Below are 13,517 nucleotides of genomic sequence, written 5' to 3' on the forward strand. Positions count from 1 at the left end.
TTTTATTCAGTGTTAAAAGTTTTTTATGAACCTCAGCAAAGATGAGTATAATGACATCTCTAGCGCTGACAAAAAAAGGAAAGTTGACAAAATTGCTGTATGCTGCGGATATGTACTAGAATTTTAAAATACAACTTTGAGGACTTCTCAAGAAAAGTAAAGTGAGTTCTCTTCGTAAAATCAGCGGCGTAGCCAGAAACTGTAAAAAAGTAAAGCCGACCACAAGTGAGCCATGATATAAAAGGTCTCATTTATTCATTTATTACACAGGATATTTGTTAATAAAACATCTGCAAAAAATAAAATCAACCTCACTCTGTAGATCTCGTGTTATAAGGGTATATGCGACCAGGATAATTTTAAAGCACAAAAGCTCAGACTTTCTTTGCATAGACTGCACCACCATTAGTTCCCATCAAACACTCGTATCAGCTTAACAAGGCCGCACAGTACAAAGCACTGACCCCGTTTAATTCGCAATCCTCTAGAGTTTACTTACCAACGGGCCCCTTGTGTTTGGATTCCTCTTTGTAAATGGAAGGTAAGAGCATCATTAATTGCGCTAATTGACCTGAACTCTTTTTGACTATGATAGTTTAGCTGTCGCTCTGCAGCATTACAAACAGTTTGTGCAGAGTTTAAAGGGGTGTCTGGAACATCTGGAGGCAACGGTGCTACATGTTTCTATTTTCCTCCTACTTTTTTCTCATTTGTGAATGTAAAGTTCCTCTTCGTTTTATTTACAGGTCAAAAAAACAAAGGTAAAATATTTTCAAAAATACACCATAGCTGATTTTATTCCTCTAAATTGGTCCATAGAGTAAATGATGAAGAGAGCACAAGGTTATGAGCTATCTACCTAGTTGTCTAGGGTGCACATCAAATTAACAAATGCCTTAATCCCTACAAGTAATCCCTCAAGTAATCACCATAATTCATAATTCTTTGAGTTCATTTGAATGTCAGTGTTTATTTACATAATCAGGTTTGGGGGTAAAAAATCAAAAGTGCTATAAACATCGTGGAAGGTGTTTCTAATCATGTTTCGAGTGTTTTCGTCCCTTTATGGCTGAGCTGATGGTGAAGCTGATCATCAAAGTGCCTTCATAGTCAGTAATCCAAGACATAGACATATTCTTACCTCACACAGGTATATAAAGAAAAGAGGAAATTAATATAAAGAAATCCATTTCATCCAGCAACGCTGCCAGCGAACGTCTGTGTAATTAAATTTTGTCAAAATTAAACTGATTTTGTGTTATAAGACCAGACTGATGTTGCCATTTAGCTTTTAGTTAGACTCTAATCTGAAAAATGTTTTTTTCTTTCGGCAAATTGAATTATGGATAAAAGTTTCCACCTCAAAAACACACCAAAAAAAGAAAACGTAAGGTATCAAGTATCACAAATTACACACCATACCATCATATCCAGTGTCCACGCTTTACCTTGCAGAAATTCAAGTGATGTACCATCTGAAGTGGGGAAAAGGCTAGAATCTATGTTGCTTAAACTGCAAGTGGTCAATAAAATTACATAGAAAAGCAGACTGGCTTGGGAAAAGAACTGCATTTTCTTTTGTAATTGATTATAAGGATGTCTGAGACAAAATCACATTAAAAAAAAACCCTTTTGAGTCACACCTTATGTGCCCATTGAGTCTTTCCGTGAAGTTTCAGCCCACAGTTGTTCCAGAAATCTGAGAAATCTGCAGACACGTCAAGTAATCTCTCACAAAGAGGTCTTTTATTCCAGCAGTGCGCACAGCTGCCCCCCATAATGTCCGAGTTTGTACGTGTTCCAGGTCTCCTGTCCACCATCGACACAGGCCACATTCATGATTAAGTGCAGCGTCCTTTTTAAAAGGGGTCAGTGAAAGCAGCACCTGTCAAGTGGCGTATTTCAGCTTAGGTGTCTGTGAATTACAGGAGAGACTGGAAAGAGAAGCGATCCCAGTGGTGGTCGCGGTGCCTTGGCTCTCCACAAACATCGGGTCCAGGCAAGCGACTTTGGCAGCGAAAAAAGCGTGAATACAGTGAAGCACTGCGAAGAGGTTTGAGAACTCCAGCTCCTGAGAGAGACAGAAAATCAATCCTCAAATCACACACGAGCGATTAATTTTTATAGAGCCGTGCTGCTTTGAAAATCTTGTTGACTTATTTTCTGGCATGCAACATTAAACATCCGTCAAATTTAATTACCTTTGCTTCGATAGATTTGGAGTCTTGATTTTGGAATAAAAACTTGATCTTGCTTTTCCCGTCGTCAGACGACCCTTTTAGTTGGGAGAACTTGTATCTCCACAGCACTGCCTGAAACGCAAACGCAACAACATAACTAAAGCAAAAACAATATGTCTTTATTTTCCGCGCTCAGATTTGTGAATCATTTCTGGTGTCACTTTTTTCATGAATAAGTCACGTTAAAATCCACGCGGATCCGGTGAGAAATGGGGCACGTCAGCAGATCAACCAGAAACTGGAGTGTTATTTTTACCACTGGGGAAATTTAACCAGCCACAGTAATTTCACCTGCATAGCAGAGCTTCGGTGATTCAATTAATGCCGAACCGAATAAACAAAAGCTGTGCATTGACTCAGTTTCATGGCTCCTCTTGTAGACAGCTAGCCAAGTTATTTGCACATTCCTATACTGTTGAAACAACTCCCAGCAGCCTAATTAAAACTGCAACATCAGTCTGATTAAATCTTTTAGCCCTGCAATACAGATGAACATTTTTCATTTAACTTAAAGCAGATATTCACGAAGCATTTTCGGTGTGCAGCCACAGAAGTGTCACCTCTCCTCTGCTTTGCCTTTAAAATTCAATCTGGCTCTCGCTAACCTTGTCAGAGGTGCCAATATCACCATCTCCTTCATGTCAATCACTGCATTTCATATTCTGTATCTTTCTTGCATGAAAGATAAAGAACAAAATCAGCTTCCTCCTAAAGCCACACCCGACCAGTGCAATGCTCATTTTTATTCCTGCTTCTACTTTTCCTCTATTTTGTACCACAAAATCAACACATTAATTTGCAGTTCATTCACAGATGAAAAGAAAGAAGTAAATATTGATACTCTGATATGATTAAATTACCACAAATCCTGAACTAAATCAAAGCATCTCCATTTTGACTGCATGAAGCATTGAACCAAGGCTTGCACATTACTGTGTCAGTATTACAATCCAAAATATAGCAGTACGAGTGCTTAATGACCTGTATAATGAGAATGTTTGTAACAATCATTTATATTGCTTATTTGTTTTAAATATTCAGTTTATTGAAATCAGATATTATTTTTCATTCAGAGGGCAACTGTAATGCTTGATAAGGAAAAGCTGCTTGTGGTGAGTAGGTCATATACAGACTATATGAAAACCTATCATTTCAGTCTTGCTGTTCATTTCAGGGACAAATGATCTAATTAACTGCAAAATAACTCACCGCCCACTTTATTAGGCGAGTGTATACCCTCCTAGTTCCTTTCAGTATTGCACTAATTCCTCAGAGATTTGGTCTGTATTCACATGACATCATCACACAGTTCGGCAGAGTTGTCGGCTGCGCATCCATGATGTGAATCTGCTGTTCCACCGCCATCCAAATGTGCTCTATTGGATTGCGATCTAGTGACTGTGTTGTGGCCATTTGAGTACAGAGAACTCACTGTCATGTTCAAGAAACCAGTTTGAGCTTGTTTGAGCTCATGGTGTGTTATCCTGCTGAATCGATCAGAAGATGAATAGACTGTGGTTATAAAGGGATTGACAGGTTTAGCAACATTACCCAGGAAGGGTTTGGTGAGTAAATGATCAGTTGATATTAAGGAATCCAAAATGTGCTGAGAAAATACCCCCCAGACCATCAACACCACTACCACCAGCCTGAGCGACTGATACGAGGAAGCATGGATCAATGCGTTCATATTGTTTACGTCAAATTCTGGCATTACCATCTGAATGTCAGAGCAGAAGTCGAGACTCTTCAAACCAGGCAATGTGTTTCCAGCCTTCTCTTGTCCAGTTTTGGTGAGCCAGTGTGAACTGTAGCCTCAGTTTCATGTTCTTAGCTGACAGGAGTGACACCTGGCGTGCTCTTCTGCACGCTGGTTGTAACGCGTAGTTATTTGAGTTACTGTTCCCGCTGCATCTGCTGCATCCTTTGATGCTCTTTACCCCAAAGAACTGCCGCTCACTGGATATTTTCCTCTTTTTTGGACCTTGTACTATAATCTCTAGGGACAGTTCTGTGGGAAAATCCAGGTTTTTGAAATACTCAGAGCAGCCAATGCTCAAAGTCACTGAAATCACCTTCCTTTCCTATTCTGATACTCAGTTTGAACTTCTGCAGATCCTGTTATGGGCTGATTAGATATTTTAGCTACCAAACAGCTGAATCTAATTAAGTGGCCGGAGAAACAGAACAAAATAAACAGCAAGAAGATTTTAAAGATGTGATGTTTTCAACGTTTCTCATTGATTGCATACTTTGTCTCCAGTAACCAAAGTTATCTAACATAGTGACCTAGTGCTTGGTATTTGCTCTGATTATTTTCTATTGTTTTGTGTAGGTTAAACAGCACTATAAGTGCCTCAGTTTTTTTTTCTCCAAAAATAAGCACCAGAGTGACTGCATCAGTCATCAGTTTAACAAGAGAAAGAGTGTCAGCGGGAGCCATGATTTCTTTGTTTCCTGTATAAATCACTGTTACAACTGTTTCTTCCAGGGTGTACATCTTTTTTATGATGCACGAGTGGCCCTTTGATTTAAAATCTCCAAAAAAACAACCATCAAGAAAAAAATGATGTTTTTTTCTCTTGTGTTTTTTTCACTCAGCCTGCAAAAGTGGAGGATGTGAATATTTGTGTTGCATGAGTGTAATAGTGCACTGTAGGCTGAAAAGAGACTGTCTTACACACACAAGTTCTAGCCACATTTACATTATACATGTTCCTGTGTTTGCCATATTGTCTCCATATCTTATCTTATCTACTGTACTGATATCATACTGATAGCTTTCACCTTTTAATTGTATGTTTCATTAAGATTTTTTATGGAAAGGCAAATTCTGATGAAAAAACACCTCAGTTATATTTCTGCCTTTTTTCTTCCTCACTGAAATTCACATTAACCCGGTTTTTAAATCCTGCCTTTTCCAGCTTTCAATCATGGAGTAATTCTGCTCCATGTATTTGTCTGCACTTGCAGTTTACATTTGGATTGTAATTTGTGCATTTCTGCCTGTAAACAATATTCTGGCAACATTTTTTATCATCCCTGGGGGACACTGGAGCTTCATATTGCAGGAATTAGGGCCAAAATCTTACAGAACAATATGTCAGTGCTTGTGTCCTGCTCATCCACATAATGTGCACCAGTTGAGTAGTCTGCTCTAAGACCTGGTGAAAGGCCAAAATGAACTGCAGGCAGGAGTGAGACGTTTGAGCTTGGGGGAACCAGCTGTCAAAACGAATGTGCTCAAACTCAAAATGCACACAGTGCAGAATAAGTTAGCAGCACCATAAAAAGGAAAAGGGGAAGCTGAGGTGCCGTGATTAGGTTCATCAAACTGGGTAAAATAATGAATCTCCTATTGTAAGTGTCCCGTTTTTGTGTTGATGACAAAACACTGTCCTTCACTCACCTTTGACGCAGCATCAAAGCACACAAAGCCCATGCCGAAGTCAATAGTGAGTCCCATAAGGTGGCTTTCCATAATACAGGCGTACGTTTTACACTGCAGAACAAGAAAAGAAGATGTCAACCACAGGAGTTACATAAGGACACAAGAGCATCTTTGCTCTTCTGCTAAAAGTCATGTGGGCGTTATCAATCTCTGCACTAAAACAACTGAGAAGGAACCGCATGCAAGATTTAAACTGTCACAATTCCCGGCACATTTCCTGCCGTTCAGGCGCAGACCTGTATCCTCTCCACCTCCAGGAAAGTGGCCATCTGGAAAGCTTTCTCCCAGATCAGCAGCTCACACTCCAGCTCCACGCTGAAGAACATGTCCTCCCCGCTCTCTGTCTGAACACTGAAGCAGTGCTTCCTCTTGTCCAGAAGGTCACTGTCCTAAAATAAGTACAGCAAGGCAGTCTCCTGAAGCGAATTGCTGAAGCATTTTAGCAGACAATGTTTTCCTCTAATGGGTCTTTGCATAGCTTTACATAACCTAAATTGTACAGGCAGTCTAAGGTCAGCCTACTGTATATCTGATTGAATATGTGAATCTATATGAATTAGGTTTGCCATAATGAGTTTCTAGATAATGAACTCAAGATAAATTCCCACTATGAAATTCAAAGTGACCTCGAACCTGGAGAGAATGAACAATGAAATGTGAACCTTGAGTGTCTCTGTGGGACTGGAAAAGAACACATGCAAATTAATAAGTGAGTTATATAAGGGCATTCCTCAGATTCAGTTTGCTACTTAGTATTCTCAGTGTATCCGATCTGAGAGATGCTTCTGTAAATGTTCAGGGAAGCAGATTAAAAGAAGGACTGACGTACCTTTAAAATCTTGCACATTATCTCGTACACAGTAAAGCTTTTCTCTGCTCTCGTCCAGTCCCATGTTGTCACCTGAAAATGTCACATCCAATTTTAAAATTTTATTTGAGGAATGTATTTGCTTTGGTAGAAATACTTTTAAATAATATTGCAATTATTTGCAAAAAAAAAAAAAACAATGTCAGGACAACATAAAGATAAGTTTGTGTTTCATTCTTGAAATATAAAATCAAATAAAGAGCCGCTATATTTACTATAAACTCCAAAAACTGCAGTTCCTCTAATGACCACTTGAGGCTATCTCCAAAAGAGGGGCCAATCCCCATAGAAAGTTTACAACAGAAAGACACATGGATATTGACTTGGCCATTTTTCAGCCATCCTGTATTAGATTTGCTGATGTGATTGGGATCCCTGTCCTGTTACATGATCCAGTGTAACAGGACAAACCTTAGCTTCCAGAGTCAGACTGACATTCAGGATGACTCAGTGACTGCAGGGTACCCAAATCATCACCCCTCCACCACCGTGCTTGACAGTCAGTATGAGGTGTTTGTGCTGATATGCTGTGATGTTGCACATTGTGGGTAACGTCTCCACTTTGGACATTGTCCCAGAAGTCTTGGAGTTTGTTCAAATGCAACTTTGCAAACCTAAAGCTGCCATGTTCTTTTAGAGAACAGAGGCTCTCTCCTTTCATACTTACTGAGTCTTTCTCTATTTGTACTGTCATGAACATTTTTTTTTTTGCAGTTTCTCTGAGCATTGCATGGTCTTATCATGTAGTAAATTTGCAGGGACATCCACTCCTGGGAAGACTGGCATTGCTGATGATCAGTTCATTGTTTAGCAGCACCTGGCTCCTACCTACTCTATAGATTCTTACAGTGATACTAATAGGTAACATCATGCTGGCTCTAAAAAGTTTATATAGTCTGTTGTACTGAGCAAGAATTGTTTTTACTGTAATCTTTTACCCACTGATATAAAACAGTTGGTTAATGTTATGTAATTTAGAACAAATCCGAGGTTACACTGTAAGTAATAACACAACAGATAAACTCATTTATCAATCTTTTACACTTTAACGTTTACATTTTTGGTTTTGAAAAGTCTACAGAAAAGAAGCCACCAACCTATACTCTTTATACTTTCATAGAAATGTTTGAAATCCAAAGCCCTCGAGGCTTGCCGTGCCCATCCACAGATTTCTAAAACATGACTGTACAATAACCATTTGTGTCCACAGTTATTGATGAATGGTTGTCGGACTCAGCTGTCTCCTTGCCACGTGAATGGAAATATTTGTCACAGGTAACTTCAACACTAAAGAATCTGGTCGTCACTGCTGAATGGGCAGGCTCCTACATCCCACCATCTATTCACATTAGCATTTTCCATTTATATCAGCACATTCACATTGAGAAGGCAATTTCAGTTATCTATCAATCTTTTCTCATCTCCCGGACCATCGACAGCTTATCCCTCTTGTCATAATCACCTAAGTGGCTGGCAGAATGTAAACAGATTTAATGATCGCCATCAATCAAGTGAAAGATCAATGCAGCACAAATGATTATGAGTGAGCTGCTTCCTTTTTGCCTAAGCATTTTCTCCCTAAACAATACATTAACATCAAATGAAAATCTCCCGATGGAGCTGAATGACATCCATTCAAATGCAGACGCTGGCAGGAAAACTTACAGGAGGTGCAGAAAACTTGAAGAGGGAGGAACCCCTCAAAGCGAGGAACTTTGGTGAATACATTCGGTCCTGAACGGAGTCCTGCTCCTTCTCGTCAACCCAGCCCATGTAGATAATCTATCAGAGGGTAAAGACAACAATAAAAAGGCATGTTATTTTATGCCACTCTGTAAAATCTACTAAATAGTTGTTAAAAAAGCTCTAAAAACAGACTTTAGTCAGTTTAGTTTAGTGGTTATTCGGTGCTGCTATATTTGACCGAGTACAAATGGCTCAATTGGAGCCTTTAGCTTGTACAGTAGTCATAAAAGCAGTGCACTGTAGTCTTTTAGAGAAATACTGATCTAATAGTAAAGTTGAATAAACTTTATGGGTTTTATGATCCTTTAATAACAAAAGATTTAAATTAAAATCTATTTTCCATCGAGCTCAGGCGTCTCAAACGTGTGGCTCCACGGCTACATACAGCTCTTTTTCCCATCTGCCTTTGGTTTCCTGTGGCTTTCACAAAAAATTAGATGAAAGGGAAAATAGCAGAGTTAATTGTTTAAAATTGTATTTCTCATCAAAGTAAAAAAAAAAAAAAAAAACTATAAAAAAAACTTTTAAAAAACTTAAAAAAGTATGTCTATGTTCAAGGGTGTGTCCAGAACCCCACCATGGGGTGGCACCAGCCCCCCTGAAATATTACTTGGTGTATTCTTCCCACCAAAGCACTAGATCAGAGTACTGTTAATGTTGTGATCTCCAACACCATTAGAATGGAGCATATTAGCTCTTTAACGAGTACTTTAACGAGGTTTGATTTCCACGTTATTCTGCTTTTATTTTGAAAGCTTTAATTACTTGTTATTTCGTTGTTAAAATGTATTATAACAGATCAACAACAATATAAGTGATTAAAATCAGTCATCAACAGCTGCAATATGAAGATTTACATGTCAGTAATTCAATATTCAGTAAATATTACGTATATGGCCCAGAAAGCAGTCATTCCACCTAATGAAAACATTTACTTTAGCTACTTTAAATATATTTTGAATATGTGACCTGTGCACTATTAAGCTACGTAAGTAGGATTGTAGCTTTTATTATTATTATTATCTAAATACTTTTTTTTCACTTTACAAAACAATTTTCCAACACAAAATTATATTTGAACCCTTGTGCAGCGCCACTTTTCACATAATAATAAATTTTTAATATGTCACAGAGATGACGGGGGGGGGGGGGGGGGGGGGGAGCTGTTTCTACACTGAGTCAGTTTAAATACTCGGATTTCCTGTGGGCCCCCCTGCTAACTGAAACAGCCCCTGCCTTTAAATTTATTTGTTTTGCTAACATAAATTTATTTGCTGGCTTAGTGTATCTGTCGCTGGGTTTTAGTCAAAATGCGATTAAAACTGGCTAACCCCACACTTTTACTATTTTAAAGCTATTATATGTTTTATGCTATATATTTTATTTTTGAGCATTATTGATTATTATTGAGTCGTTTATACAAACACGTGCAGGGCTCATTGAAGGAGTACACCCTGAACCTAGAGTTGCCAACGTCTCACAAAGCTAACTCTATAATTTCTTAAAAGCAAATAGAATATGTTATTATTCTAATAAAAGTCCAAAAATAAAGTACCAAATTATCAATTATTATAAATAACCCAGTTCAGAATTTCCAAATTGGCCAAGATCAGTGAACAAACTGGTGACTGGTTTTCAGGGTCCCTGCATTTTGGACCCTGAACTCTTTCTGAGTTCATGATTTGTTTTGGTTTTAAGAAATGATTTATCAGGTCTCTCCACTCTGCCTTCTTCCCTCATGTGTGTATTTAAGTCCTCAGTTCTTTGTCACGTCGTCCTCTTGAGCTGCATGTTCCCTTTTACCTGTTTTCTCTTAGATTCTGAGTCTCCTGCATTTTTGACTCCAGCTATCTTAGTTTTTGCATTTTAGTTTTCCTGTGAGTTTTCCAGCAATAAAGCTGTTTTGAGTTTAGTTCTGCTTCTAAATCCTGCAATTGGGTCCACACTCTGCCTTGTGCCGACCAGTGTTGTGTGTGTGACACGTAATTCTCGCGAAAGACGCTGGCTTGTTGTTTTACACTGTGGGTTTTTTTTGGAAAGATTAAACACATAAGCTACAAGGTATTAATGATTAAGCTTTAGAGATGTTGTAGGATTTTGTTATTTTTGGAAAGACTATCCTTTTCCCAATTTCCTGTCTCAATGCTGAGGGTGGTAGCTTCACGTTTAGCACAGAGAGTGAAATCAGAGTCTCAGAAAGGACAGCGAATAAGTGAATTTACTAAAATTACAAACTTTTCTTTTAGGATTGGAAATCAATAGTCTTTCTTTTTTTCCAACAGATTGAAAAACCTGATAAATTAAGGTCACAAAGTAAACATAAAAACACAATATTAGAAAGCAACAGTTTATTAGATTTGCCCACAAAGGTTTACAATGCCTACAGGTGTTTAATACTGCAGTATGACAGGTTTAGTTACCTATTAAGCTTTTGAAAACAGCATTTAATAAATAGTTTATAGCATTTTGTCCCATTGCTTTAAGCAGACACAAGACTTTTTTTAGGGGTTATATTTAATAAGGGGCCATCATTGAGCTTTTGTAGCGACCTACTGCAGGTGTTAGCTGTCATGGCCCCTGTTGTTAACCTAATTTGCCTTGTAGGACAATAAACTATTGAATTGAACTGAGCTGAAATATATATTTGACCATAGCTTCATATCACCTGTAAAGCTATAGTGACTAGTATTTGATTGTATTTGAGTGCATTTTTTCTTCTCTGATGAATTAGTTTAAAGTTTATTAATGTGAGTCAAAAAATTAACCCGAAAGTTTCATTTCTCACACTTTACGGATCTGTTTATGTGTCCAATTACACAAGTACACCTTTTCAGTCCTTTATATTGTAGTCTGACCAAAACAATTACATGTGATGTGTGTGGGTGAGGAAAGTTACAGAGAAAACTGACACTGATTCATGATGACACACGGCCATCAGCCACGAGATTAAAACCACCTACCACCTGCTACGGTGCAGCGTTCTGCTCAGAAAGTTTGGTGCCTGACATTCATGTGATGTTACTTTGTCTGTTTTAATGTTGTGGCTGATGTGTGTACTTCATTCTTTTCCGTACCCCAGCAAACGCTTTGTAATTTAGCACTCGCAGCAAGGACAAGCAGCTAGACAGACGGGGAAATGAAGAAAAAGAAAGCAAAGCCTCAATCGGCAGTGCTGCAAGACATCAGTTCAGATATTAAACATATCATAGCATCACTCTTCAGGAAGCCACAGGTTGACTGTGCCAAGAGAAAATTGTTTGTTTGCTTTTCTTTTTGCAGGTTTTTGTTTGTTTATTTGGGTTTTTTTAAAAAGAATTTGCAAGCAAGTGAAAGACTTGGGACAAGCACGTCTCACGCTGTTTCATTTCTTGAATGAATTGTCAAGTGGATTCATGTCTCTTTGTGGGCCAGAAAACCAGATTGAAAAAGTAACAAAGAAGAGCCTCGCTGTGGTTTTTTAAATGAAAGATGACGCACTGCGAGTTAACTGGCTGAAAGCGCTTAAACAGTTTTCTGATCATGTCTCAGTGGACGGACAAAAATGATGCAAACGCTCCTCTTGTGCTGCAATAGATGGCTTCTTTTTAATTTATTTATTTTTCTTGACTGGTTATATTCACTTCTGATTGTCAGGATAAGGATGAAATGAATGCCCGACAACGCAAAATGAAGATCTTAAGACGCAACCGCTGCAGGAGGAAAAACATCTTACCTGCTGGTTAACTGGAAAATTCCGGTTAATCTTCTTCACCTGTGAAATTTAATGAGAATGTCAGTAACTCATTAAAATATCTCCTGCTAACAATCAGACACAGCTGACAAGGTCGACATATTTGCAGGACCCCACGAGGCCCGCCAATCAGTGACAAAGCTTCCAAGAATAAATAAACATGAATTACAGTTTCCGTGCTAACATACTAACCACGGCACTGGAGGAAAACGGTTTGAGATACTTCATTTAGTCAAAGCATGCAAATTTCAAAATGAGATAGAGTCATTTCCACAAGGACCCGAGGCTGTTCCTAAAAGAAATCCTTTTTTTAAAATCCATTCTCTCTGTGGTAATAAAAGCGGGGGGACTACAGAGTGAGCAGTCAGCCTTTAAATTAAAACATTCTCCTCAGATCACAGGTATCGCTTGCACCTAATCCACACTTTACTATCAAAATAACTCTTCCTTAGGAGCTGAACACCAAATTAAGCTGTCTGGTCCTCATGCCGTCCTCCTATAGAAGGAGGAAAATGTCGCAGCAGCTTACTGTGAGATGTAGCTGAAGTTTGGGTCCAGAGAGAAAACAAGATTTTTGGGTTTTTTTTCCAGAAGATGAACTGTCAGGATGTGAGCCGGGTTTGAATATATGTGAGCGGTGACGGTGGGTTTGTTCAGATGGCAGGTCTATCCTGTTCTAACACAAATTAGGAAATTCTGAAGGGTCCGGTTTTTCAAGTTTTGCAGGAGCTTGTGCACATTTCACCGTATCTAAAAATACAAACAGGAGAAGTTTGACTGAAGTTTGTGGGCGCCCTGGAGGTGGCGTTTTCACACCTATAGTTTGTTCATTCTGTTCATTCTGAGTTGATGAGCTTGTGAACTTGCAGATTTTCCTCATTGTTTGGTTTCTTTTTGCACAAAGAAAACTCCAAGTGAACTCCAAGTGAACCAACATGCGTCATGAATAACCAGTCTGCTTACTGGCCGGATGTGTCTGAGGCAGGAGCCGCAAAAGTAAACACAGAAAGAAGGAACCGTATTCTGTATTAGTGGAAAACATGGATAATTTACTCCTAATGAGTTTTTATTTATCTGTGGGATTTTTCAGGCACCTGAGGCAAAACAAACAAACTGCTCTGGAGTTTGCACTCTGAGAACTGAGAACACCTCCTGTTATTGGGCAGATCTGTCTCAGGCGGGAGCAGCAAAAGTAAGTACAGGAAGAAGGTGCTGTGTTCTGGACTAGCGGATATCAAGTGAGCCCTTGGTTCATTTTACACAGCTATGATACTTTTCCACATCCCGGGCTGGAAAGCATACCTGGCAACAGGATAGCGTACACCTGGTAGTTGGGTTGGATCAGGCTTAAATCACATTCTCACCTGAAATAAACCACTTTGGAGTTTGTTTGTAACCGCACAAAGACCACCTCCTCCAAAGGGTCTTTTGGTGGTTGCTTGGTCCACAAATGAGTGCAAGTGCTGCACAAATGAACTGCAC

At 38.9% G+C, this 13,517-nt stretch overlaps 1 protein-coding gene across 3 annotated transcripts in view; it reads right to left on the minus strand.

The window, feature by feature from the left end:
- Positions 1-231: 231 nt before the first annotated feature.
- sntg1 (syntrophin, gamma 1) overlaps positions 232-13,517 on the minus strand; it is a 41,452-nt gene continuing 28,166 nt past the window's right edge. For all 3 annotated transcript variants that reach the window (XM_040020316.1, XM_040020305.1, XM_040020312.1), the window contains 7 exons: positions 12,018-12,056; positions 8,225-8,341; positions 6,521-6,592; positions 5,928-6,080; positions 5,650-5,742; positions 2,202-2,312; positions 232-2,071 (listed from right to left, as the gene is read on the minus strand). In XM_040020316.1, the coding sequence (XP_039876250.1) occupies positions 1,889-2,071; positions 2,202-2,312; positions 5,650-5,742; positions 5,928-6,080; positions 6,521-6,592; positions 8,225-8,341; positions 12,018-12,056 (768 nt within the window). In that variant the 3' untranslated portion in view covers positions 232-1,888. The remainder of the gene's footprint in view (positions 2,072-2,201; positions 2,313-5,649; positions 5,743-5,927; positions 6,081-6,520; positions 6,593-8,224; positions 8,342-12,017; positions 12,057-13,517) is intronic.

The sequence above is a fragment of the Simochromis diagramma genome, unplaced genomic scaffold (assembly GCF_900408965.1).
Source record: "Simochromis diagramma unplaced genomic scaffold, fSimDia1.1 OVJJ01000205.1, whole genome shotgun sequence".
In the NCBI taxonomy this organism is placed as follows: Eukaryota; Metazoa; Chordata; class Actinopteri; order Cichliformes; family Cichlidae; genus Simochromis; species Simochromis diagramma.